At 38.4% G+C, this 26014-nt stretch overlaps 1 protein-coding gene across 6 annotated transcripts in view; it reads right to left on the reverse strand.

Moving 5' to 3' along the window:
- Positions 1-26014, reverse strand: part of ADGRG2 (adhesion G protein-coupled receptor G2) — a 137454-nt gene that overhangs the window by 22102 nt on the left and 89338 nt on the right. For all 6 annotated transcript variants that reach the window (XM_058535534.1, XM_058535532.1, XM_058535533.1 and 3 more), the window contains 13 exons: positions 24598-24636; positions 24479-24502; positions 22996-23034; positions 20958-20999; positions 18637-18690; positions 15240-15295; positions 14312-14367; positions 11762-11801; positions 11258-11295; positions 9808-9902; positions 9202-9268; positions 4177-4568; positions 1477-1648 (listed from right to left, as the gene is read on the reverse strand). In XM_058535534.1, the coding sequence (XP_058391517.1) occupies positions 1477-1648; positions 4177-4568; positions 9202-9268; positions 9808-9902; positions 11258-11295; positions 11762-11801; positions 14312-14367; positions 15240-15295; positions 18637-18690; positions 20958-20999; positions 22996-23034; positions 24479-24502; positions 24598-24636 (1114 nt within the window). The remainder of the gene's footprint in view (positions 1-1476; positions 1649-4176; positions 4569-9201; positions 9269-9807; positions 9903-11257; positions 11296-11761; positions 11802-14311; positions 14368-15239; positions 15296-18636; positions 18691-20957; positions 21000-22995; positions 23035-24478; positions 24503-24597; positions 24637-26014) is intronic.

The following is a 26014-nucleotide window of genomic DNA, read 5'->3' on the forward strand; positions in this document are numbered from 1 at the left end:
TAGTAATCAAAACAGCATGGTACTGGTACAAAAACAGACACACAGATCAATGGAACAGAACTGAAAGCCCAGAAATAAAACCACACATATACGGACAGCTAATTTTCGACAAAGGTGCTAAGAACATGCAATGGAGAAAGGAAAGTCTCTTCAATAAATGGTGTTGGGAAAACTGCAAAAGAATGAAAGTGGACCATGTGCTATCGCCATTCACCAAAATTAACTCAAAATGGATCACAGACCTGAAGGTGAGACCTGAAACTATAAAAATCATAGAAGAAAATATTGGCAACACACTATTTGACATTGGTTTTAAAGGAATCTTTTCAGATGACATGCCTACCCAGACTAGGGAAACTAAAGAAAAAATAAACAAGTGGGACTTTATCAGATTAAAGAGCTTTTATAAGACAAATGAAACCAGAATCAAGATGAACAGACAACCAACCAGCTGGGAGAGAATATTTGCAAAACATACACCTGACAAGGGGTTGATCTCCATAATATATAAAGAACTCACACAATTGAACAACAAAAAAACAAACAACCCGATCAAAAAATGGGCAGAGGAAATGAACAGACACTTCTCCAAGGAAGATATACAGATGGCCAATAGGCACATGAAAAGATGCTCAACATCACTAATCATCAGGGAAATGCAAATCAAAACAACACTAAGATACCACCTCACGCCTGTTAGAATGGCTATAATCACCAAGACAAAAAACAACAAATGTTGGAGAGGATGTGGAGAAACAGGAACCCTCATACACAGCTGGTGGGAATGCAAATTGGTGCAGCCTCTATGGAAAACGGTATGGAGATTCCTCAAAGAATTAAAAATAGAGATGCCCTATGATCCAGCCATCCCACTACTGGGAATCTATCCAACGCACCTGAAATCAACAATCCAAAGAGGCTTATGCACCCCTATGTTCATTGCAGCATTATTCACCATAGCCAAGAAGTGGAAGCAACCTAAGTGTCCCTCGACTGACGACTGGATTAAGAAAATGTGGTGTATATATACAATGGAATACTACTCAGCCATAAAAAAAGACAAAATCGTCCCATTTGCAACAACATGGATGGGTCTGGAGCGTATTATGTTAAGTGAAATAAGCCAGAAAGAGAAAGACAAACACTGTATGATCTCACTCATATGTGGAATATAAACCAACACATGGACAGAGAAAACTGGACTGTGGTTACCAGGGGCAGTGGGGGTGGGGGGTGGGCACAAGGGGTGAAGGGAGTCATATATATGGTGATGGACAAACAAAAATGTACAACCCAAAATTTCACAATGTTAGAAACCATTAAAACATCAATAAAAAAAAATAGAGGAGCAACTTAACAAATCATTATGAACCTCATACACGGGAGAAAAATATTTGGCCAGAATTAATCATGTAAGAAGCATCATTATCATTAGAGGGTCCCCTCTCATGACCACATCAGTTTGCTAAGTCATACCTTTGGGCCAGAGGGGCGAGCAAGGCAGGCGGGGAATGAAGGAGTTTGCTGACTTGGTTTATCATTTCTCCTGCGAGGTTAGGCTCCAAGCTGCCTAAGGACAGAGCCTTCTCCATCTGGGACACTTGGTTCTCAAGATCAGAAACACTGATGCTGCTGGTGTGAACAATTTCTATAACAGAGAGCCAAATCACTTTATGAACACATAATGGAAAAATCACTAATAAAGAAACATACATAGACTCTGTGACCTGGCAAACCCACCCCTAGGTGTTTGCCCCAGGGAAATGAAAACATGTCTTAAGACTTGTTCATGAATGTTCATAGTGGCCTTTTTCATACTAGTCCCAAACTAGAAACAACCCAAATGACCATCAGCTGGAGAATGGATAAACAAACTGTGGTCCATCCATACAATGGACATTATTTGGTAATAAAAAGGAATGAGCTACTGATACATGCAACAACATGGATGGATCTCCAATTCTCCAATGTATCAAGTGAAAGAAGCCAGACTGAAAAGGCTACATACTGTACCATTTTCTTCACCGTGACATTTTAGAAAAATCGCAACTATAGGGAAACAAAACAGATCAATGGTGGCCAGGGGCTGGGGGTAGTGGGTAGGAAGTGACTACAAAGGGACACAAGGGAACTTTGGGGGTAGTGAAAATGTTATATATCATGATAGTGGTTACGTGACTATGGGTGTTTATTCAACCTTATAGAACTGTAAAAATTTCATTCATCCATAGAACTGGATGAATTTTACTGTATGTTAATTATACTTCAAGAAACCTAATTAAAAAAAATGTAAAAGCACACCAGTATATTTTGGGTATATTCATATAAGCACAAATATACTTGTACAGTCAGTCATAACAACATTTTGGTCAACAACAGACCACATATACCACAGTGGTCCCATAAGATTAGTACCATATAGCATAGGTGTGTAGTAGGCTATACCATCTAGGTTTGTATAAGTACACTCTGTGATATTTGAACAATGATGAAATCGCCTAATGACACATTTCTCAGAACGTGTCCCCGTTAAGCAACACATGACTGTATTTAATTTATATCATACATATAGGATTTTGTGTGGGTCACTAGAAGCTCTTTTGTGGAAAAAAGAATATTATGAAATTAATAGCTGAACTATCAGCTGTAAGCCTGATTTTTAATAGTGTTTTTAATTGGGAAACAATGATATAAATCTGTCTAACAACAAAAAGATCTCAATTCCACCACCTAACATCCTATTTCTTATTTTGCATATTCCCTTCTAATCTTTATCCATGCGTTATAAAATACTGTTATAAACATGGTGTGCAAACTATTTATTGTTTTGCTATTTTCACTTCACTCAAGATGTGAAGAATGCCCCCAAATTTCTGTTTAGCTGTTCTTATGCAGGGCTGCATAATAGTCATTGTGTTAAGGTGACATATTTCATCATTCTGCTCTTGTGGAACCGTTAAGTTATACCTACTTTTTAGCTACCAGGTAATACCCCAACACATCTTTTATGCATATGTCACTTTGTTTCTGTTGTCTCATTGGCTGAAGCCAAAGTCCTGGGAGTAGAAGCACTGGCACAGGAGACCACCTTGCTGGCCTTTCCGTGTAGCCTGTTAGGTTGATTCCAAGGGTCAGTGGGAATAGCTTTGGAAAGATGGGCATTTTAGGCTCAGGCCAACAATTTTAATTTTACTTTATTCTTCATCAGCCATTGAACCTTCTCTTAACTGGTTCTTAACTAGAGCCCCCATGATTTTATAATTTAGCCTAAAATGTTCATATCTATTTAAACAATTAAGAGAGAAGTGCAAATTCGAAGAAATATCAAGTCATTTGGCAGGTGCTCCAAATCTCCTGGGGATGCTGGCCCTGTGGCGGAGGAGGCGGGGACCACAGATTGAGCTCCAGTCTCATGTTGCCAAGAATTTGGCTTTGCCTCCTAGAGGAAGACTTGCTTCTTACTGAATTGAAACTCCATAGAGTATCCAGAATTCTTTCTGCTCCCTTCTCTCTTCTCTTTACCCCTAAGCCTACTTTCTGTCCAGGGAGCCCTTTGCTGTTTCCACGGCATTCTCACGTACACCATCGTTCTCAACCTAGTGCAGTAGTGTGATCATTTCCATCTTGAAGCAGAGCAGGCTGAGTCAGGAGGAGCTAAATGAATAGCTTATCCCAGATCACACTGCCTTTGAGGGCCCGTGCAGACCCACGTCTAGGCCTTCGGAATGTTTCTCCCCTCCTTGAGGCTACCTTGGCTCAGTCCCAGCTCCGTCACTCTGTGACTGACTGATTTTCAAGAACACCAATTTTTTCTTTTGTCTTCTGTCTAAATGGTGCTACTGTGTTTAACAGTTCAAAAGTTTTCTCTTTAGAATGTTGAAAACAGTGACCCAAAAACCTTTTGTAGGAGAAAGAAACCTATAAAATAACTCATCTCGATAAAATGACATCTGTGCTTGCCTCAGAGCTATTTCTCCACTCTCTTGGTCAAAACAATCAAACTCAGCCATATCTATGTTCTTTGAACGCCTGAAGGAAAGCTCTCAAAATCAACCAGACATCATAAAGGCTCAGCATGGTCTTATTATAGATATCTTGGTTTGGCAGGCTGACAGCTGCATTTCAGGTAGCCAGAATTACCACAAACGTAGGAGCAGCTTGGCTCTTCATATTTACCTGTCTTGTCAGGAGGTGTGTTGGTCATGACGGCATTCACAGGGGCAGACGTGGTGGGAGAGGGAAGTGAGGATTTCACAAGTGGCAGGGTGTGGGAAAGATCAGTTTGGGGCGTAGGGGAAGAGAGAGTTCCAGATTGGAAGGGCATATCAATGGCAAGGCTGGAAGCTATGGGAGCCGAAGGCTGGGGAGAAGAAAGGTGAATGACCCCTATCTGAGAGGGAGGCCTCTCGGTAACAGATGGATGACCTCGAGGCTCAGCAAAAGAGAAGGTACTGGAGACCTCAGAAAGAATGGTGGGCTGAGGAGCAACGGGGATGGGATCGCTGGGAGAAGAAAATTGTGGGCCTTGTGGATGACTAGCAAGACACACAACGGGATCCTGCAGGTCACTAAAGGAAAGAACCAGAGAGATGCACGTGAGACACGAACGAGTTACACAGAGGTGAATCTCCTCCTCTGACAACCATCTGACACCACCAAGGGGACGTGGCTCCATCAAGGACCTGCCACTCCCAGCTTCTGCCACTGCACATCCTCTGTGCACCTGCCACTGGCCCCCTGCCCCTTCCCACTTCCACCACCTCCTCCCTAGGAGATGAATTAGCCAGGAGCGATGCTCTTTTATGAATTCCCAGTTCTGGTTCACTGCTGCTCTGGGTCTCTATGATTTACCACTTATCACCCAGTTGAGGGGATCTCGTGACACTTCTATGTGCTTCTAGGGGAGAGGAGCTGTTAAATGCCCTGTGACCCAACGGGTGGTTTCCATGTACTAGGAATCTTTGTTTTTTTTTAAGATTTTACAAAATTTACTCTCAAAAAAGTAGAATCGCATGCCCAAACTGTTCCAAACATACTTCAAGTTTTCTAAAAACTGAATTAAATACCAAAATATTATTTTCCTTTAATATTCAAATCCACATCGAGAAAACTGGCTCATCATTTTTAGAACAATTGATTTGACTCTGAAGCTAAAATATATCCATTTCAAAATTGTCTGTCCATAGCAGATTCACTGAGGGTATGGCATAAATAAAAAAGCAGCTCCAAATTTACCAATAACAATAAAACCTTCTTCAAATTTCTCTCATAGTTTTTGCAACCAAAGTACATAATTCTGTCAATTATACTTACGATCTTCTGCATATTGACTCACATTAGAAAAATATGTAAAAAGCATTATTATTGATTTGTATAATGGAATTTTTAATTTCAGCAAATTCTCATGCCGGTCTTCGTGGGTCACAAATAATCTTTTCCTTTCCATGAAACTTCAAATTTAGTTCATTCACATGCAGTGTGATATTGGCTGGGAAAGGTAAATCACACTGCTAATTTTTGTCTTTAATTTATTGAATTTTGCTTCAAGAAAATCTTGACTTGGACTTAACAATAATGTAAATTTTTGTGAAATAACTCACTGATGAGCATAGGAATCTGCCTGAATCAACTTTATACTGCTATAGCCTGGCATTGCAGTAACTGGCACATAGTAAGTGACCAAGAAACATTTGTTGAATGAAAAAATGAATCAAGCTGGGACCCAAGGGGTGGTCCCCAGCTTGTAAATCAGCTATGACTTCATTGTTGCTTTAGCCCAGTGGTTTTCAACCTTGCCTGTACATGAGAATTACCCAGAGGACTTTTTTAAAAAATAGAGAGATTTCTGTGGCCTACTCCTCTGTGTCTGATTCAGTTGGTCTTAGGCTGGGGTTCCCAGGCCCATGTACTTTCATGGCATGGAAGGTTGAGAAGAACTCATCTACTATCTGGCACAAGATCCACCAGTCTTGGGGTGGGGGGAAGGAGCAACTAGAGGGAGCAACAAATTATCACCCAGGGAACTCTCTGATGGATCTAGTTTTAGATGGCAACCTAGAACACCAACGAGAATGCGTTCTTGGAGCTTCTCTTGGGTGAGAGGAGGGAGGAATATTAGGTTCAGGGACTTGAGGCAAGTCACACCCATAAAAAGAAATTCCAGCAGTCCCATCTGGCTGGGCATCTGGCTGGAAGCCTCTCTGCACGGCCTGAGGTTCAGGGCAGCAGTGTGGGCAAAAGGGTGCCAGACAGTGACAAAGATGATGAGTCAAGAAGCCTCAGCTGGGGCTCCAGCTCTCACTACTACTCTGGGCAATCCACCCAACTTCTCTGAGACTCCATTCCCTAAACCATATACTGCGGCAACACATCTGTGGCCAAGGTGCTTTGCAAAGTGCAAATTGAGTTTCCTTCCTATTATCTGGGGGCCTGCAGCAGCCAGACTCCCTAGCATGGGGCTCCCATTCACGGGGCTCAACCATAAAGAGGTTGCCCTGTATCGCTCTTGTCATTTCTGCTAGTCAGAGCCCTCTGTCCACTGGGTGAGGTATATAGGGAGCGGCAGAGTAGTGGTGGGCAACGCCAGCTGTAATTAGAAACTGGGAGCCCTTTAGCACCAGTGCCAGGGCTCCCACCCCAAACCAACTGAACTGGAATCTCTGGGGTGAGTGCAGGCATCAGTATTCATTTTAACGTGCTTCTTTACTGAGGTGTGTAGCCTACATACAGTAAAGTGTACTGATGTTACATGTAAAGCTCAAAGAATTTTTATGTATGTATACACCTATGTCATCACTACCCAGATCAAAATAGAGAGTTTACAACATTCCAGAAGGCCACTTTGACACATCAGTATGTTTTAAAAGGGCCCCAGGTGTTTTTAATGTACAGCCAATCTTAAGAACCAATGTATCACAAAGACCCTGAGCCATCGTCTAATTCTAGCCTAATGGTTCTCAAATTTGGCTGCACATTAGAATCACCCCACCTCGGAGTTTTTAAAAATCTGGAAACCTGGGCTGCACCCCAGACCAATGACATCAGCATCTCTGAGGGTGGGAGGCAGGCATCAGTGTTTTGGAAACTCCCCAGATGATTCCAATATGCAGCCGGGGCTGAGAACCACTGCTCTATGGTCTAAACCCCTGCTACTCAGAGTGGAGTCCATGTACCAGCAGCACTGGCTTCACCTGGAAGCCTGTCAGAGATGCAGACTCTCAGGCCCTGCCCAGACCTACTGGATCAGAATCTGCATTTTAACAAGATCCTCAGTGATTGATATTTGCAGTGACCGTTGAGAAGTGCTGATATAATCCACTTCCTCATTTTACAGAGGTAAAGACTAAGGTAAAGAAGCACTTGCCATCACACCTGGATACACAGCTAGTTAATGATCCAGCCCTAGCCAGACATCCAGTTCACATTCTGCCCCCTTTTCTATGTCCTTCTTCTTCCTAACAGCTCTCTGAATGGGCAGCCATCAGAGGTCAGTGGGGCTGCCTCAAAAGAGCTATAGTCGCTTCATCCAATCCTGGTACTTCCAGAAATTCCATCTCCCCAATCGGGCTCAACCCTCCAGCTTAAGAGGGCAGGTTAAACTTAAAACTCAAATACTCTTTACTTTTTATTACAGAAAATGCTACAAATCCTTAACTAAAGACGTTTAGTTATTCCTCGAGGCCCAAAATTTTAATATATCCCATAAATGTGGTCTGCACAGGGCAGACAGGCTACACTTAGCCTTCTGTTCCCATATGAGAAGCTTCACATTGAAAAACGTTTGCCCTTTTTTTAAATACAATTTTTATCTGATTGTAGAAGAGTATAGAAAATGCTGCAAAGAAAAAGTAAACAAGAAAACATCACCCATAATGCCAGCAGGCAGGCCAATCACTGGGAACCCTCGTGAGCATTTTCATTCATTTACTTCCTGGTTTTTTCTATGTATATTTTTGTACACCTGTGACCACGTCACCCGTGACGTTTGGAGTCATCTGCTATTTTGAAGCCTCCATCTTCCAGCTTCCCTCCATTGAGGTAGTGAGTTTAGGGCAGTGATTCTCAACTTGTGCTGCACATTAGAATCACCAGGAGGGCTTTGAAAGCCCATAATGCCCAGGCTGTGCCCTGGACCAATTAAATCAGGATCACTGAGGCTAAGACTGAAAATCAAGATTTTCAAAAAGTTTTTAATTTGAACTAATTTTAGGCTTACAGAAACATTGCAAAAATAACACAGATAGTTCTGTATACCCCTCACCCAGCTTCCCCCAATGTTAACATCTAATGTCTGGAATTAGACCAAAATAGCTATCAAAATTTAGCATATGACAAAGGTGGCATCTCAAATCACTGGGGAAAAGATGGAATTTTTAATAAATGGTGCTAGGACCACTGGGTAGACATTTGGGAAAAGATTAAATTAGACTCATACCTCATATCACACACAAGAATAAACTCCAAGTGGATCTAATGTAAAAAAAATGAAACCATACAAGTACTAGAAAATACAAGGGTGAATTCCTTTATAACCTGGGCATAGGGAAAGGCTTTCTAACTATGACTCCAAATCCACAAGCAATTTAAAAGAAAAGACTGGTACATTTAACTACATAAAAATGTTTAACTTTGCATGAGAAAAACATCATAAAATCAAAAGACAGCTGACAAACTGGGAGAAAATATTTGCAACATATACCACAGACAAAGGGCTAACATCCACAATATATAAAGTACTCTTAAAAAGTGATCAAATATCCAGTAGAAAAAAATGGGAAAAGACGTGAACACACAATTCACAAAAAAGATACAAAAATGGCCCCCAAATACATGAAAAAAAAAAAAGTTTAAACAGCCTTAATAAGAGAAGTGCAAATTAAAATAATACTGAGATACCATTTCTCATCCACCACACTGGAAAAATTTAAAAATATGAGGACACATTCAGTTGGTGAGGCTGTGAGGAGTCAGAATATTTTTAATGCTTCCCAGGTGATTCTAATGTGCAACCAAGTCTGCAAACCATTGGTTTAAGGCAATGGTCCAAATGGAAACTTCATACAACAGAAAACTGTGCATTTTCCCTAAAATTAAAAGCCCTTCTTCACTGTCAAAATTCCAAAATTCCTTAGCCAGCATGGCAATTAAATGTTATTATTGTTATTATTTTTTAGGAAAAGGGTCAGCATCTTTGCTACATACCACTGCAGTTTTTCTAACTCTTCCGGGGAGGAAGGGCAGGGTGTCCTGACAGAACAGCAGCACTGTTCTGGAGGAGACAAAAGGAAAAGAAAGAAGGAAATGCACGGTCAAGAATAAGGCAAGGTAGAAGCTCAGATCCATCAAGTATTAACCGTTCTTACACTGACTGCATTTTAACGAGCATTTGTCTAACACAGATGATAAAATAAATCGGATGCCATTATATTGACAATTACATATACACAGTAGGTGCTCAAAAATATTGAGTGAATAATTTTGGGGGGGTTATATGCACACAATATCAACTGCTCTTTAGCAGCTCTGAAGAGTAATTCAGAAGTAAATATATTCCAGCAGCAATCGATCAAACACTCCAAATAGAACTCTCTCTCTCAATAGGGTTTATTTTATTGTGTTATACTGAAGCTTTATTAAGAAAGCAGGAAAAATCACCTTTTAGAGTTCCCTAAAAACTGCCCAAGGACAAAAGAGTCAAAACAGAAAGCTGTAACATACACAAATTCATTAATTATGTTTTCAATTTTAAAAAGAACACATCGAAGTCATGTGAAAATGAACACAGCAATAAAGATAGAGACAACTCACCCATTGGTTGAATCTTTACGCTTGTTAAAGCAACCATTACAGCACATATGTTCATTGTCTTATTCAGTTTTATTGTGAATGTACAATTTAATGTGCTGTAAAGAGAAATATATAACCAGAATGTTACTAAATTGGAAACCTACCTACACATTTGTAACTGCTTTTTCAAACTCAGAGTGAGGAAGAGGGACATCGACACTGTTAATTTGCAAAGTCACCCGGATACGCTTGTAAACACTCACCCACCAGGGTCTGAACTTTACCCAAAAGACTTTTTACAATGAGACAATCATAGATGTTTGCATTCACAGAGGTTGCAAACCAGAGACCCTCTGATCACACAGAGATGCTGATTCGTTTTCCCTACTATCTTGCCCGCAGTCTCCGGGTGGTTTCTTTGGTCTCTCGGCAATATACCCCGCCCCCTTAGCCCAGCTGGGCGTGTGGCCCTACCCCCGCCCACACAATGAACAGGCAGGGGTGAAACTTGGTTGCAAAGATAAGCATCTTGACATCTGGAGTCTTACCCCCAGCTGGCTACTTGCCTGGTGTCTGTAGGCATTTGAGTTTCCATCATGAGGGCCCTTTCCCATACCAGCCTAGACCAACATCAAGGTCTTTTGAATCCAAAATCTCTGGCAATTCAATCTAGATTATCAGATAACTAGGAATTTAAGACATTCTCTCTGTTTTTTTTTTACTTTAGTCTTGGTTTAGGTGAAAAAATATTAATGTTGCAAATAATGAAAAGTGAAAGTGAAATGAACTAAATATACGTGGTGGATAGGGATTCGATCTACAATTCTGTGGAAGACTTGCCATTATTTGTACCATTGAATAGTTTGGTGAGTAGAAATTGTCATTTTTTAGATCTTTTACTCTCATGGAATGCTCAGAATTCAGGTAGTGAGATTATTGACCTATAGTCATTGGCTTATGCAGCCAGGACAGCCAATGGACACAATTTAAAATGATAATCTGTGCAACCTCAAATAATTGTGGGGCAATCTCTGATTTACCCCTGCACGTACTTTTTAATTTCTTCTTTTTTTCCAATCTTTTCCTTCCCTCTCTCTCCTTCTTCTCCCAAGCTCCATATTATGTTCCTTCCTCCCTGTCTGGCCTTCACCCTGACTGGACACTGCAAGCCATTTCTTGGTCATATCGGTGGCCATTGGGGCTAAGGACACTGATGATCCTTAATCTTGTAGAACCAGAGGCAAATGGCTTGACACCACCTACCCCTCTGTGCTTCATAAAGAAATGAGAAGATGGACGTGACAAGAGTGATTAGTGTTCGGAAGAATAAAAACATATATATCCAAAACGTCATTAATATGTATTTATTCTGGAGGAATGCCCTTGAATTTGCAACCTAAGACTCCTCACTACTTTATTTCTCATGAGAAGAGAAATAACGATATTTATAAAAGTATTAAAAATGACTGACCTTTGAGCATCTGCTGTAGCACACACTATAAAATAAGTCTGAAACAAAAAAAAATATATATATATGTTACTTTGACAGTTGAAAATGTCAGACAAGATGACCCAAGACTAATCATAGCATCAGAGAATCTTAGAACCATAAGAACCCCTAGGGACCATCCAATTCACATTTGTACCAGATGTATGAAAAAGCTATTCAGGCCATCCAAGCTCTGCTTGGATACCTCCAGTGTCAGGGAACTCATTACCACACAAGGGCTCATTCCCTTGGATCCCTTGTTTTCAGAAACTTTTGGTTTTACATGAAGAAAAATCTACCCCCTTGTAACGTCCATCCATTGCGGCTAGTTCTGATTTTTGGCGTAATGGAACTAGTCCATTCACTCTTTTACATGACAGATTTGGGGGGATTTGAATACATATCTCCTCAGGAACACAGAACTCCATGCTTTCCCCCAAATAATAACAATAATGATAAACAAGGCACAGGATGTACTATGGTTACCTCACTTAGGGCTTGCAGGGTTTTGTTGAGCTCTGATCGTCTGTGAATAAAATGAGAGAAACTGACATAAAGGAGATCATTGGTGATGTTAAATTCAAAACAAGTTAGATTTTTAGCAATTAAATTAAGCATATAATATTTATTGCTTGCTGTGCTCACTTTGAAGAAATACTGGGTATAAGAGGTTCTTATGTGGGAAAAATAAATTATTTATATGATAAGAGATACTAACCAGACAGAAGCTGTATTGTTCTAGCCAAGAGCAAGATATAAATTATAGTTGAACAATTTTGTTATTCATTAGGCCACTGAGCCCCCAGGCAGCTTCTTCTGGCAGAGGGCCAGAGGAAGAGCTGGCCCCAGGCAAAATTTCTGAAAGGGACCAGCCACACCCCCTGGGGGACCTGTGCCTCTGATTTCTTCCTCATTCCCTCTCCAACTGACCCCACCTGCCCTCTAGCACTCTCCAGCCCTGCCTTCCCCTCCTCACAACTCCTCTTTAGGAATTTCCCCCATTCCTCTTCTCCAATCCCCTTCCAACAACACTTTTATTTCTTCAATGTGGCAGAGGGGCCCATGAAGTTAGGATGAAAGAAATCTAGTTAAAGAATTCACTCTAAGGCAGTGGTTCTCAACCGGGGATGACTTTGCCTCCCAGGGGACATCTGGCAACATCTGGAGACATTTTTGATTGTCACAATTGGGGGCAGGGTGCTACTGGCATCTAGTGGGCACAGGCCAGGGATCTGTTACAAATCCTACAATGCACAGCACAGTCCCACATAACAAAGAACTATTAGGCCCAAAATGTCAATAGTACTAAGGCTGAGAAACCCTGCTCCAAGGAATCGGCAATAGGTCTAGGTGGCTCCACAGAAGGTCTGGAGGCAAGGAGAGAAGGATTGTGGCAATAGTAGTCAGCTAGCTTTTGGAGCTGGGAAGAGCCACTCCTCCATAACTATGCTCAGAGGTCACCTTCTTTCTGGAGATTTCTCTGGCCCCTCCCATCAGGTCCAACCACTCTGCCTGCTCTGTATTCAGATGCTTAGAACATCTTTTGATACCCTGTACATGTCACCTTCATTGTAGGGATCGTACTGCACTGTTATCATTTGCTCGCGTCCTGCGCCTTTCCTACCAGACTCTAGACTCCTGGTCCTCAAAATTGGCCTCATCCTGGAACCACCCAGGGAGCGTTCAAAAATACCAATGCCTGCATCTCAGCTCCCAAATACTGATTTAATTGTTATGGAGTGTGCCTGGGCATCAGGAGTTTTAAAATCTCCCCAGGTGATTTTAATATGCAGCCAGGGTTGAGAAGCACTGCTCCAGACCCAGTTTTCCACCTCAGAGAGTTGGGTTTATCCCCATTTGTATCCCCAAGGCCAAGGACATTGTAGGTGCTCAACAAATGCTTGGTGGTTTTAAATGAACTCATCTATATTTCAAGTCTAGTAATTAAGATGAATTATTTATAAGTGCACTGAGTTGTGTTATATTTAAAAAGTTGTGAGTTTAAAAAATGTTTCTTTTACTATTATTGTCCATCTAAAGTTTAAAATCCTTCTAGGACATTGATATCTTCTGCTTTTTATTTTACATATATACTTTGAATAGTTAGAAAAGCTAGATTTTCATCAAGACGTCAAAAAATAGGCATAAAAGACATGAACAACACCCCTGCCCATCCCAGTTCTCACTAGTTAAATTTTTTGCCACTATAAACTCAGTAGAGCCCTAGAGATGTTTGACATCTACCAGGTGGAAACATGATGTTCCTTTCCACCTAGGTATTGCTGAATCATCAGAAGCGGCCAAGTCAAAATGCTAATTGAAAGGATGACCTTTAAGAAGAGTTTTGTTTTTACCTAGGAAAGGTTTTTGCCTTCAGTGTCATCACAGATACTCCCCAGAGTTTTTGGATCTGGCTCAAAAGTTTACAAAATCTCATCTGAGAGGTAGAGGCAAGGTTGAGAGTAGATGAATTTATCTCTGATGCTGCTTCCCTGCATGAGGGCAAAGACATGAAGTTTCCCCTCCCAGTGACAGTTAGGGTAAGATGTCTCCTGGCCTAGACCAACATGCTGGCTACTATTTTGACCTATTGTCTAACTGGGAGCATTTATTTGTAATGCATTTCTCATTGTCTGTGCTTGTCCTTGTAAGCTGAGGTCTACTTATCAAAGACCTCTCTCTGACTTTTGAATCACTGATGCTTCATGAAAGCATGAGCAAATGGTACACATGGAGTCCTACCATGAACTCTACTTTCAACCTAATATGATTTGGCTACCAAATCATATTAACACTCAAATACCAATTCAAAGGGAGCTCTTACATAATTTCATAGAATCAAAGAGAACAGCCTCATAGGGATATTAGTTGATGACAGGTGACTATGTTTAGCTTGCAAAGAACTCAAGAACCAATTCTTTATAACCTTTGGGTCCATCTGTTTCCTATTCTGAGTTTCCAAAAGTAAAGGTAGCTCAACAAGTATCTTTTCACAGTTGATGTCTTAAGTTTTAAATCAAACAGCAGATTACTCACTTCAATTCACTTAGAGACAGGACTCCAGTTAAGGTGCCATTAGCCATATTTTGATTCTGTTAGAAGCACAAAATCATTAAGAATACAAAAAATATTGTTCTGTTTTTTTACACTCTCTAACAAGAAGTTGTTCTTCAGTTTTGTTGGCCACCCAAAGAACTACACCCCAAAGACTGTGAATCCTAACTGCATAGAATATTGTCTAGCAAACGATCAAATCCACATTGACTGAGCCAGTTTTTGTTTTTATGTTTTCTTTAAAAAATATTCTGAATCAGCAAGTCTGATGTGCTAATTTCTGTCTTTCATTATTCCAAGAGTTCTCCCAAAAGAACACTATTAAAGCTCTCTACATGAAAGGTCCCGGACTTAAGTAAAAGATACCAATGTAAAAAGGGAAAGTTAGTAGCAGCCATCACTGCATTTCTAGCACCTAGCTCATTGCCTGGCACAAAGTAGGTGGTCAGGAACTATTCACTGAATGAACAAACCACGGTTAGCTGGGATCCTCTGAACCCATCTAGGTTACGGGAAGGCTGATACTACTGTATCCAAATCCATCATGGGGTGAACAGGATCAGATTCAGAAGACTACTCTTAGATTCAATGTATTATATTTCTTATTGCTAGGAGTTTCTAATATAATTTTTTAAATTTTGACTGGTAATAGAATGGCATCATATAAACATTTTTATTCAGCAGCAAACCTAGTGAAAACTAAAATATAATTATTAACAAAATACCATGATGATGATGAAGTCAAGCCCTCTTGACAAAGCTGGTGATTCAACAACACATATTTTATTTAAATGTGGTCATAAAAATAAATATACCAAATATCATGAATAATCTGAACCTTAAACAAATCTTTTAAATACATGCGAATTCACTTTTTAAGATTGCAATAAAAAGAATCTTTAAAACCTACCTGGGTAACATTGCTTTCTTCGTCATATTGAAATATTATCTCACCTCTAAAAAATGCTAAAAACAAATTTCAAAAACAAATTTGAGACTTGCATCCTTAGAGCTTGAGGATTAATACAACACAGAAAAAGATTATCAAATTACCGAGTTTCATCAAATTCTTTGTTGTTATTCACGTTTACTCTCTTTTCTATCAGAAAGTTACTCAATGCTTACCAATATAATTTTCAGAAAATATGAACTATAAATTTTATGTGGGGATGCAGAAAGAGAGAAAAATTGTCCCCTTGTCAAGAAATTTTATCCTTACACGTTTCTCTTCAGAACTTTGTTTCTCTCAAAGATGCTAACTGGGGGAACTATGGCTGTAATATTACATTAAAAAAAAATCTTTTCAAGTTGTTACAGTCGCAGTTACATAGATAAGGGAGAGAGGGAAAAAGTGTTTCTCAGCAGTTTAGCAGCCTTATGGAAGTCCATTTACTCCCTGCTGGTGTTTTTGTTTGTTTCTGTTTTAAAATGCAGCTACCAAATGCAGTATCTTTCCTAGGAACAAAGTTGATATTTTGCTTTGAAACCTGAACAGTGTGCAGGGCAAATCCGTACTTCAGTTGAACTCATTGTGACTTTCATCCCAGAAATGCCAGAAAACACTGTTCTTAAAATGCTCACTTTGGGAAATACTGAACTCAATTTCAGTCAACCTATTTCCTGCAGGGTACACTCGGAGGGGCTTTGACTCTATCTGAAAACAAATAAAATAGAGACTCCTTAACAGAAATATATTGTGTGCACTTCTTAATCTATAGAGACAAAAAACTGGCCTCTTGAGCAGAAGGGCAAGGATGTCATATAAACTAGAACAGGGGTCAGCCAACTTTTTGGTAAAAGATCAAATAGTAAATATTTGAGGTTTTGTGGGCCATGTGGTCTCTGTCAAAACTACTCAACTCTGCGGTTGTAGCATGAAAGCAGTCATAGACAACATATAAATGAATGAGCGTGGCTGTGTTCCAACAAAACTTTATCTACAAAAACAGGTGGCAGGCTATATTTGACTATGGGCAGTAGTTTGCCAACTCCCGAGGTAGATGGTTGAAGGCCTCCTCATCTCATCTTCTTTAATTGCACTCCAAAGTACAACTGATTCCCATAGCCAAGTACCCAATGGTCCACTTCCACTTAAAATGGTCGATAAAGCTGCCAAACCACTGATCAACATGATTTATCTATTTCAGCAACTCTTTACTGGGAACCTCCACTTCTGCATATTGATACTGAAATTTCAATTAACGCAGTACATAATTATTAAAAGTAAAGATACTTGATATATGCATAGAATTACTTATCCATTTTGGAAAAAATTTTCGCTTTTAAAAACTAATTTAGTGCACACGGGTGTGTGTGTGTGTGCCGACATCCACAATTTCTCTCTCTCACCCCTCCATTCTCCAAGTTCGTTTTTTAGTCTTGTTAAATGGATGTTGAGCTTCATAAACGTGCTGGGGGCACGTGGTAGCAGAGAAACCCGGAAGCCACCACCTTTTGACTCTCAGCCTAACTCTGCCTGGTCAGCTCCCAGTTTCTTCGCTAGCCTCCATTTCTGGTTCATTAAGAACCAAGATTGGAACCTGCAAGAAGTAAAGGTTTCTAGTTGCTGGCAATATATCATGGAATTTCTGGTGCCAAAAGAGTTGGTCCCCTGATGAGGTTGTTTCCACCAGACACTAAAACAAATGGTCAATTTAGTCGCTTAATTGGGGAAAACATTACTCCAACCAGCTTCCTGGCATCTGTTATTCAAGATGACCAGTTTTTTTGACTAAATGTTCAATTTTCAAACAGTTATCAGACATCATGTAGACATAACACTCAACTAGACATTAATCACCAGTCTAAAACATAGATGAATGTTAAAATAATGAAATTATGGAGAATTCAGCAAAGAGAAGGGTAAGAGAGGAAGGAGAGAAGGAGGAGGAAATAAGAGAGTTACATGATATATGAAAGTAAAATGTATCCAATAAGTTTTTTTTTCTTTAATCAAAACCAGCTAATGTTTTCCTGCTATATTCTACCTGGGGCATACTATCAGCAGAAAGCTCATATAAGTAAATTTCACATTCACAGAAATAGAAAGTGTTTGTGGAACATCCTTTCAATAGAAAGTCTTCTTGTTTTCTAAACTATCCAACCTTAACTTATTTTACTTGAAATTGTTTCCTATGTTTTTCAAGCAAATTATTAAACTGTTAAAAGTAACAGAATAAAAAGAAAACATTCCTATAATGATTAGGTTTTTCTATATGGATGGAGTCATACTAATACTTTAATATTATAAAATATTTTGTTACTTTCCTCTTCTCTTTTCCCATGATCCAGTTCTGATCTGCCACACCATGTTTTTCTGTTTTCGACATCTGCTTTCATTGGTTTTAACAAGGAAGGGAGCCCAGAGAGCCAAACCAACGTGAGAAAAGTGATGTTTCATTCCTTCTGGCCCATGGCAGAAGGGAAAATATTCTCATTTCAAAAATCGCATGTTCTCAAGAGATTTCCATCTGAATTTTAAAAAATAGTGGACAGTCTTACTTAGAGATGGCAAAAAACCCTATGGGCACTACTGGAATTAGCATCCAATTAAACTAGGTGTACGTCATAGGGACAGAGATTGGATTGGTGGTTACCAGAGGGGAAGGGGGGAGGGAGGAGGGTGAAAGGGATAATTCGGTACATGTGTGTGGTGATGGGTTGTAATTAGTATTTTGGTGGTGAACATGATGTAATCTATGCAGAAATAGAAGTACAATGATGTACACCTGAAACTTTTACAATGTTTTAAACCAATGTTACTGCAATAAACAAAAAATTAAAAAAAAAAAAAAAGAAATATATTGAAATTTATTTTTGGAAAAAAAAATAAAATAAAATAAACTAGGTGTACGTGAGGTTTTCAACATTCTAGTAGAGTGGTCTGTTTTGTTTTTAGCAAAAGACCATCCTGTTTCTAAGCTATAATACTTAAGGTCCTATGGAAAAGCTTGAGGGATTTATATACAAGAAGTGGCTTTCAGTAATTAAGTTCATTATTAATTATGTTTGCAAATCAACTCTAAGAGTATTAGATATGCATTTAAAGCTATGGTGAAAAATATGTGGCGTAGAGCTTCTGTTTTCATATTAAGGAAGCGAATCCATCATCTCACTGGGCAATGGGAAGATAATTTCAGCCAGATCTAAAATTTGCTTTTGTTTTCACTTGGGACTCTTAGTAGCCAGGTAGTATGTAAAGAGACAGATCAGAGAGGCACACATCACATACTCAATGGAGAAAAACAAACCATTTTTCTCTATGGAGCTAATTTATCTGGTAATGTGTAATGTACACAAGAACTAACCTGAGTCATTGCAAATAGATGACAAATTGCAGATATTGCTCTGAGGTTTGACTCCTGCAAAGAAAACATAACCCAGCCGGTTAAGCATGTCAAGCCCTGCACTTATATACTACATTGTCAAGAGAATTCATAAATTTAGGCATAAAATGTAGACCAAAAATATTATAAGTTGGATGTAATTGGCTGGATGAATTCCACAAAGACCAAAGGAATGAGAGAGTTTTCATTTCTTAGTTGGTCAGCTATGGAACTTGATTCTTTGCTATTCTTTACTATGTCAGTGTCTGATCCCCTACTCCTCCCTAAAATTTCTATGTCCCATTTCTAATTAATCCCTCTCCTGTCCAGTATAAACAGAACAGTATGAATACATATCAAGATTTTAAATGGAATAGCCCTTACTCATAGCTCCTCCTTCCGTTCCTGGGTAGGGGAGTCCATGAACATTCTAATACTGATCTTAACTCCTTATGCAAATATATGTATGAAATGATATCAATGTCATGATATCATTTCACATGGGCAAAAACTACAAAACTCAAAAAGTATTTGCTGAGCACCTACCATATTCTGCAAGCCTTGGGAGGTTCCAGATACAGACCCTGCCCTCAATGAGCTTACGATCTAGTGAGTGATACTGGCCCATAAATAAAAGTTATAAGGAGGGCAAAATGGAGTGATGGCAAGGACCACAGACCACACAGGCATATAAAGGAGGCAGTGATGAATGGGAGATGAAATAAGCCACGTTAGAACAAAAACTTCATACATATTAACCCGAGAAACACTGTCTCCTTTGGTGAAAGGAGAAGTACATTTCTTCTTTGATTTGAAAAGAGTTCAAGGTTTACTCCTCTAAGAATCTTTCCTTCATTAATTTCATCCTTTTGGCAAAGTATAAGAAATCTATAGAAAATGTGAGGGGCATATGCTGATAACGTATTAAGCAAACTGCTAAGGGGAAAAGGTTGTTATATTAAGGAATATTTGGCTGTCCTTGTTTGGTCAGAATTACGTATGCAATGCCTGATTGCTATTTTCTTTCCATTGCACTTTACGAGTGCTTCATTCTTTCCTAAGAGACCTAGTTTGGACGCAAACTAAAATTATAACTTGAGTTCGTGCATGTGATATGGTTTCTGCCAGAATGATTTAGTTGACGCTTGGTGTATAGACATCATGCTTCAGCTGAGAGTTTTGATTCTGTGTGCAAATTGAATTTAGGTGTCAAAAGTTACCTGACATGTATATTTCTACATTGTTCCCAGCACTGTTACCCATACTAAAAGAGAAAGGTTTCATTTTAAATATACTTGCTTATGGATATAACTCACTAGAAATATACACTATGCAAATATTATAGAATATATAGATGGGGGGTAATAACGCTTTAAATGTTCTTTACAACCATTGGTCTATTGCTCACTAAGCTTTTCATTCTATCATCTCTCATCTTTCTCTAAATTTAAGCAGTACCTTTGTTTCCAGTGGTGTGTGTCTTTTGCTGCTCACTCATACTGAGAATTTTTTTTCCTATTGCTAAGGCTGTTATCTGTAATTTCCCCCATGTATATGGCCACAGGTCACCCTTTAAATTATCAGTGAGAAAACTTTGTCTGTAAAGGGTCAAATAGCAAATAATTTGGGCTTTTTGGGCCATATAGTCTCTGTCACAACTACTCAACCTTACTGTTCATTGTAGCAGAAAAGTAGCCATAGACAATATGTAAACAAATGAGCATGGCTGTGTTCCAATAAAACTTTACTTACAAAAACAGATGGTAAGCCATATTTGGCCTGTAGGCCATAGTTTGCCAATCCCTGCTTTAAATTAACCAGAAGCCTTTGTTAAGCATATCATGTATCCCTAGTCTTGTACAAAACTAGGGATATATCCCTTTTTTGATTTAAAAAGAGTTTGAGGTTCACTCCTCTAAGAATCTTTCCTTCATAAATTGTATCCTCTTCATAATCATTAGCGCAAGCCCTTCTATCTCCCATGCCTCTTAACCATGTCAGAAACACTGTGTAATCATTGGCTTTATCTCCATATATGTTCGTGTTAGTTATCTGTTTGTTTGCCTTGTCTCTCTCATAGACTAGAAGATTCTTGAGGGTGGGCATTTTGTCTGATCATTATTATATAGCCCCAAACACTTAGTACAACTTCAGGTACCCAGTGTATAAACATCTATTCATTAAGAACATACTTCATTTTTAAAAGGTAGGAAAAAGGAGAAAGAAAACATAAACACCAGCCATTTGTTTAATTTTACTTTAGTTATAAAAAAGAAAGTCTTGATATTGATAATAAGTCATACCTGATGCATTGAAGGTTTTTACTATAGTGATTTTGGTTTTTTCTGCAAAGAAGCAATTTAAATATTAGAGCAGAATTGTTGCTTGTTTTTAAAAAACAATTTGCCATGAGTATCATTTTAGTGAAGTGCTAAGAAAATCATACTGGTGACACCTTTAAAACCCTATTGGTCATCTCAGCAGCAGAATGAATGGGAATCGTACACACGGACCATATAGCACTGGCATAGGGTGGGTCTGGGATTTGGATTCCTATGTTTACCCAGTTAGATCACATCCATTACACACCCCACTGCTTGTGTAATTCTACTGCAGTTTCCATGCACTGCTGCTAGACAAATTAATGTGGACTTAAACTTCAGATATGTAGAATTAAGTCACTATCAGGACCTTCACGTGATAGGTTGTAAAAAGCAGGTGATTCAGAATAAAAATTCACGGAAACAGTAAACACAGGAGCTAAATATTTCTACTATACTCTACAATCAAGAAAGTGTCCTGCTATTTTCTTTAAGAGTTAATACAATGTTATCCCCATTGTATTGACAGATAAAATTACTCTCAGAGAGATTGAGACTATCCAACTACAGTCATACGATAGGCTCACAGCAGAACCAGGACAGAACTGTTCAAAGTCAATGACTCACAGGCAAATATTAACATACTCTGAAGAAGCAAACCTTAGAAATATCTTCCTAACACACTTTGGGGACAGAGCTCATGGTTCATTTCCCAGATAATGGAGAACCACGTTCAGAAATCCTTGCTATAAGGATGGCCAATTAGAAGAGGCTGTATTCAGGGCACAGATTTGCAAAGAAGGTCTGTCTCCTAGGGTGAGTAGCAATTTCTGAAGAAAACACAAAGCTCAGATCTTGGGGAAGCCCTTATGAATGATGACATTATATTGACAGTTACAGAAACCTCATTTGTGTATATATTATTGATGAGTTTTTATTTCAATGTGTGACTGACCCATGGGTAATGATTCATGGTAATTATAGATGCTGGTAGCATTTTGCATGATCATTAAGAATCCTTTAAATATATTATTTTGTGTGCCCTGATACTCCCCTTTCCAGAGCAAACAAAACTCAATTGTGAAATGGACTTCTGGTTCTAGTAACAAAAGTGCTTTTGGGGAAAAATGTTCAACCTCACTAATAATCAAGAATGTAAAATAGAACCTAAGGTATTGAGAGAAAGATCTAATAATATATGATACAGTCTCAGCTCTCAACAAAGGTACAGTGACACAGAAATTTTCATCCACTGCAGGCAGGAATGTTGCTGGGTACAACCTTTCTAGAAGGTAATTGGGCAGTAGGTGTCAAGGGCCTTAAAATATTCATAATGCTGACCCTTTAAGTCCAATCCTTGGCGTGCATCCTACAGAAATCAGGGATGAATGCAAAGATGTTGGCACAAGGATGTTAATTGCAATAATTTCTATTAAAAAAGTAGAAACAACTTTAATGTTCAACATATGGTACACAATGGAATATTATCAAGTCATTAATAGTAAGGGACACTGGAAAACATTTATAATTTAATATGAAGTCAAAAAGGAAAGATATAAACATCTATGTAAACTATGACTATTTTGTAAAAGATATATATATATATATATATATATATATATATAGTGTATATGTATATATGATACTGAATGGAAATATACCAAATTATTAACAGTAATAGTCTTAGGAAAGTAACATTAAAGATGATTTCTATTTTCTTCTTTAAATTTTTCTATATTCTCCATCTTTTATGAGCTAGGATATATTACCATTATAATAAAAAAAATAACAAACGTTATTTTAAATGGATTGCTATGGCTATAACAGTTTGGAAGTTCAGGAATGTGGTGACAACAGAATTATAGTTCAATGTCAAAGTAAAATGAGTAATAAATCACCAGTTGAATGCACGGGAAGTGAGCAAGGAGATAACCTTTACTAACCCAGAAGACCACACAAATGAGAAACCCAAGAAGCCACAGAAGACAAGCTATTATATTTAGAAATAACTTGATATTACCTGTTTTGTTTAAAGTAGATAATACGCTTGAAGCAGCATCTGAAATACAATAATAAAAATTAGCCTAATAATTGGCATGATTTACAAAAACATGCATCTTCCTAGGTTCCTTAAACATTTCGCTTTTCCCAAAATCCTGAAGAAGTTAGAGAGTTTTGCAAAAACCAAGTGACATTACCAAATGTATTTGCTGCCCACCCCCTCACCACTCTATCCATTGTCCAACCCCCCGAGACAATTCCTGAACAAGAATTCATTCCAGGAATTCATTCATTCAAAATGTGTTTCCTGAACACATTATGTGTCTAAAACATAGCAACACTCCTATAATTGTTAGATTTAAATAAACCCACTTATATTGTTTAATATTTTGTCCCTTTTTTTCTCTATGATAATGAAAGTCCCTAAGGAATATGATATTTCCACAGTTAATACTAACTTTAATATTGAGCCCTGTGGGTGTGTAATACATTTTTAGCTAATGGTACACTCTTATAAAGTAATCTTTAAGTAATTTTAGTTTAAATTTGGAGTTCTTGAACATTATATTCAACTAACTTTTAGGAAAACCTCATTTTGATCTTGTTTCACTTAAAATCCAATTAAAAATCTATTCTATTGGTATTTCTTTAAATAAAAATCATTCTAGAATTTATTATTCCAGATGAAACTTCAGGAAAGAAAAAAAGCATGCATTACATTATCACACTTAATAATAAAACCCACATAAAATGGGATCCAAAAACTACTGCCAAAGCTATTTCGAAGATGTTCTTTCACTGTAAAAAGTAATTGCACATAAAAACGATAAGGTTTGGTCCTTCCCATTGGATCAAATATGAATTTAAATCAGTTTTGATCAGTGTGAGCTGCATCTATGGTTGTTCAGCTCCTTAACCACCAACCACATGGTGAGAGTTTATTTTAACTAAGGGATTGTGCAAAGTGTTAGGTTTTGACCGCAATAAGATGGAAGGCTGTCTACCCACGGAGGGGAGGGAACAGAATGTGCTGCCCTGCTCATCTCCCTCCAACATAGCACAATTCTTTGCCCTTTTCTGTAGTATGATGAAGAAGCCAGGTTTTTTTATTTCATACTATTTAAAAATTGATAAAGTCATCTGTAAAAAGACTGTCTTTGAACATTCCGTGCCTCCAAATCCACGCTGAATCATATTGAAGTCACTGGATGTGCTTTTCACATTTAAACAATCTGTCATATAAAATGTGGTGGCATTGTATTGGAGAGCAAGAGAAATAAGGTACTCAAAATGTGATCGATAGAGAGTGGTGGAGGTCTGTCCTCCCTCCACGATAAGAATGTTATCATTTAACCAGAAAGTTTAGGTTGCTCTCCAGGGACAGTTTTTGGGTTTTTTTTTTTTTTTTGGTTATTTGAATATGGAAACCTTCAATACCATTCATCATACTTCTATTTATATTAAGGGTTATCAATTTTCACTTGCTTCAGAAAACTTCTTACCATTTAGGCTCGTAGTTTCAACCTCTTTTGTTCCGAGGAAAAAAACAACACAAAAGTATAATTAAATAAAAAACTTAACAAATCGGGTTTAAATTTTTTCAAAATCTTGCCTGGAGTACCATTGGAGTAGGGGACAAAACCAATAAGAGATGATTCAGCTGCAGGAGAAAAAAAAACAAAATTTTCAAATTAATATTTTGAAATAATTATTTATTGAATTTTAAAGTTAGAACTCTTTTTTTTTTTGAAGGGGAAGATTTTCCCTAAGCTCACATCTGTTGCCAATCTTCCTCCTTTTTCTTCCTTTTCCCCCCCAAAGCCCCAGTACATAGTTGTGTATAGTTGTAAATTCTTCTAGTTCTTCTGTGTGAGCTGCCACCACAGCATGGCTACTGACAGGCAAGTGGTGTGTTTCCGCACCCAGGAACCCAGCCCAGGCTGCCAAAGCGGAGCGTGCCGAACTCAACTGCTAGGCCATCAGGGCTGGCTCAAGAGTTAAAACTTTTGAGATATAATTATGAACAGAAGTAGAAAACATGCTATCAGACCACTATGTAGTTAAATCTGCAAGTCCCATAATCACTCAGTGAGTATACATTTAATCAGAGAATTGTAGAGAAAGAACCCAAGAGATGAAGTGAGTGCAACTCTTTCCTTTTACAAATGAAGAACCTGAGACTCATGATCACAGAGCCTGCTCCTACCTATGGAATATTGTGGAAAGAAGTTTAGTAACCACAACAAAATATGAGACATACTACTTTCAAAATTTTTCAGCCAGAGAGTTCTAGGAAACATTTTCTACTTTAAATAATTTGTCGAACTACAATTATGAAACACATTGACACATTGGTGACGTTCTGTTATAATGACGCCTGGCAACTCTTCCCATAGTGAATTTAGGATTTAAAAACAACAACGACATAGCTATCACTCAATACTGTACTACCTAACACAATTTCCGGGTAAGTTATTTTAAAATATGGCTGCTATTAAGACAATCAATCAAGTTATAAATTTCCTGTGGAATAACTCCACTTACGCTAAGAGGCTACTCTACTACACACATTTTGCATGTTTAAATATTTAAAAGATCCAATGGCTTGACCTCTAAGTATATACAGGAAAAGTAAACATAAACATTTTACAACTAAAACAAGCTTTGCAGTAGGGAGCCTGATATTCAGTGGGTAAAAACAACATTTGGGTGTGTGAAGGCGCTTGGCTGGTCTGTCTGTTTTAGACCGCTCATGCGTTGGCTAAAACACACACCCCCTGTCTGTCCTAAATTATTGCTTCCATATTTCGTCATTTACTACATTTATTATTTTTTTTTTGTAATTACCAAGGATATTTCTTGAGAAGTAAGACAGTTCCAGAGCAGTAAGATTCAAAGTGTGGACATGGGATCCTTTGCTCTTGGAGCAGAACAAAATAATTGGCCAAAGCTAGTTTTTAATTAATGACTGTTAATTCTTCAGAATACTGATGAATGGTGATGCCATCCAGAAGAGGCCTGTGGGCACGGTCGCCCGT

The sequence above is a fragment of the Diceros bicornis genome, chromosome X (genome assembly GCF_020826845.1).
Source record: "Diceros bicornis minor isolate mBicDic1 chromosome X, mDicBic1.mat.cur, whole genome shotgun sequence".
NCBI lineage: Eukaryota > Metazoa > Chordata > Mammalia > Perissodactyla > Rhinocerotidae > Diceros > Diceros bicornis.